The sequence below is a fragment of the Embiotoca jacksoni genome, unplaced genomic scaffold (assembly GCF_022577435.1).
Source record: "Embiotoca jacksoni isolate LCO1_2020_lvr unplaced genomic scaffold, fEmbJac1.0.p SCAF_16, whole genome shotgun sequence".
Lineage (NCBI taxonomy): Eukaryota > Metazoa > Chordata > Actinopteri > Embiotocidae > Embiotoca > Embiotoca jacksoni.
This window is the reverse complement of record NW_027185296.1, coordinates 1,805,381-1,808,098: the sequence shown is the minus strand read 5'-3', so window position 1 is coordinate 1,808,098 and position 2,718 is coordinate 1,805,381. Positions and strand designations below refer to the sequence as shown.

Genomic DNA, 2,718 nt, shown 5'->3' with positions numbered 1-2,718 from the left:
ATAACAGTTTATTGTTTAAAAGTATGTTCACAAATATACCTATGCTTAATCTGAAGAGCAGAATAAAATACAGTATGTAATATCAATTGATAATGCATCTTTTAAACAGTATTCAGTCTACACAAAAAAATAACATTTTAAAGCCATATCTAATTTGTTTGCCATGGCTGACTCTTTAAAGTCTATCTTTGAAAAACCTGCATGTGTATTAAATTCAGAATTTGCTTCTAATAATCTAGAATTTGTTGTCCGAATATTTCGGCAGGTTCCCTGCTACAACAGTACCATAACAATTCAAAATATGTCACTTAAAATATCCAAATCACATTAATATTGTGTATTTTTGCCTCAATATATTAAACAATATTGTTTCTCTAATGTGGAACATCAAAGTTAAAAATAAATCTTTTCAAAGTAAGCAAGCATTGATATGGAATAACGTGATATGAGTATCTCAATTATCATTAACAGTCAAATCTAAGGCGATTTGATCTGTCAGCTGTTATATGCATTATATCTTAGTGATCGAATCGATCCAGCTTTTGTGGTCAGGAATCTTAGGGTACCGATTGATCCGTGGGGTGCCTGAATCTGGTAAATAGTTTGAGGACACCACCCCGTACGCCTTTTCATCTTCACAGACCAATGGACCGCCAGAGTCTCCCTAGAAGTACATGTAAAGTTTATTCAAGTGAATAGTGAAGTAGTTACCATTAATGACTAAAGTTTGTTTGTCAACGTGAAATTAGATAAATGTACGTACCTTGCCCCCTCCAGACTCTCCCTGAGAGCAGTATTCGTTTGCCCTAGCACACTGGTCATGTTTAATCAGTGTTACACTGACTTCCATGAGTTGAGGAGACATGTATCCATTTTTCTCGTGTGTGGTTGCTCCCCAGCCAGCGATTGTACAGGATTTTGGCAAAGAGCCATCACCCCAACCTGCGAGAGGAATGGGTCTCACGTTGTTGGTGATATTTGGCTTAGAGCTCAGCTGGAAGAACAAGGAAAGACATAAAAACACAAATACAAATCTGAAATAATAATTTCTTCAGTGCATGTTTATCTGTTGTGTAGTACATACAGTGACCTCTTGTTCATGTTCAGCAACATGTATGCAGTATTTCAGGCCTCCCTTTTATTAAGTCCCTCAATGTTGCATTTGCAAATATGGACATGTTTTTATTTATCTGTTCTTTTACCTTAAGAAGCATCACATCATTTATGTATGTAGTCCCATTGTAGTCCTTATGAGGAAATGCTTGTTCCACATTTATAGTCTGTACGTTCTCATTCTTATCATGGATACTGTGAAGTCCTAGAATGACTGTGAAAGACCTGAAATGACAAAATTAAGTGCAAGAACATGAGCTTAGTTTAAAATTATTTGGTATTTCTGTGAGAGCATTGTATTCACAAAACAAAACTATTAATTAGAATGCTTGAAACCATCATGGTGCATTTTTGCCAAATAGATATCATTTATTTATGGATTTCGAATTGAAGTCCCTGTGCATGAGCTTGGGTTGTAATTGGGATGAGAATTTCTATCACCATCTAAGCAGCATCACTTAATGCAGGTAAATATAAAGTGTGACAAACTGACTTGGCGTGGCAGTGGGCTGCAGTCATCACAAAATCGTCACTCAGAAGGAATCCACCACAATGTATTGTACTACCATTCTGCATGTGCCTCTCTAACAGCACCATGTATGGCCGGCTGTGTGGCTTAGCCTCTTGGCCTCCAATGACTTTCCCTGCATGAACTGAGGAAAAACAGTTAATTATATTTGTCCCATTGTGTGGATCAAAAAGTATCAAAAATGCCCGCAACTTACCTTGACCATCAGGAATCAAAACGAGCATCAGTATTACCAGTTTACAGTGGAGACACATGGTGAGATCACAGTCCAGCTGAGCTCCTGACGAGCAGTGTCACACATCACTGCCGATTTCAATTTAAATACCTCCTTGTATTAGAGAAAGGAGGAAGTGTTTGTGTAGCTTGCATATGCAAACGATGTGGTTTTGAACCACATGCATTGGGAGTTACTTTTTTAAAGTATGTCATATAACTTTATATTTAAACAGGTGCAAAAGTAAGACTGGTAAGAATGTTAAGTGCACCAATTTGAAAAACAAAACAAAACAAAACAATACATCTGTGACTGTATTTTGCTGATTTTTCAAGTTTTTATTAGCAAAGCAGTGCTCTTCCCTGAACACTCTTTGTATCACAAATAATCTGGCCTGGATTCACGTTTCCATGAATTTATATTGCATGAAAAACTTCCCTTTAAATATGTACGTGACCGCAGGTTAACTTGTAATTGAGTCAAATGGTGCAAGGTTGAGCATAAATCAGACCAGTGTAGGGAGTTGTGATATAATTGGTCATAATCTATCCGCCGATGCCTCTGTGGTACGCTCACAGCTTCGGAGAGTTTATTGACATTTCATGTTCAAAACCGTGACTTTCTCAGAGGAGCCTGTGTGTCTGTCACACAGCCCCAAAGGTAACATTATTCTGTTGTTATCACGTCATGAGAAAAATAGGATTTGTTTAAAGGTGTGATTTGTGGAACCTGAAGTGAAACGCGACCCCTGAGCTACCAGAGAAACGAAGAAGTCTTTGGGATTTGCAGAGAAACAGAGATTCATTGGCAGCCTGCGTTTTTATAAACCGGCATTATATTAAAGCAAATATTTCAGCCTTTT

At 37.5% G+C, this 2,718-nt stretch overlaps 1 protein-coding gene across 2 annotated transcripts; it reads right to left on the bottom strand.

Annotated features, from left to right (window-relative positions):
* Positions 1-1,916, bottom strand: LOC138198641 (granzyme B(G,H)-like). 2 transcript variants are annotated; one of them, XM_069150161.1, is made up of 5 exons: positions 1,839-1,916; positions 1,607-1,766; positions 1,203-1,338; positions 764-994; positions 2-664 (listed from the first exon to the last, which is right to left on the bottom strand). In XM_069150161.1, exons 1-5 carry the CDS (start codon positions 1,894-1,896, stop codon positions 512-514), a joined length of 738 nt encoding a protein of 245 aa, XP_069006262.1. In that variant the 5' UTR covers positions 1,897-1,916; the 3' UTR covers positions 2-511. The 2 variants fall into 2 exon arrangements, with proteins under 2 accessions (XP_069006261.1, XP_069006262.1); XM_069150160.1 differs by having other exon boundaries at positions 1-664; positions 1,607-1,911.
* Between the last annotated feature and the right edge of the window lie 802 nt (positions 1,917-2,718).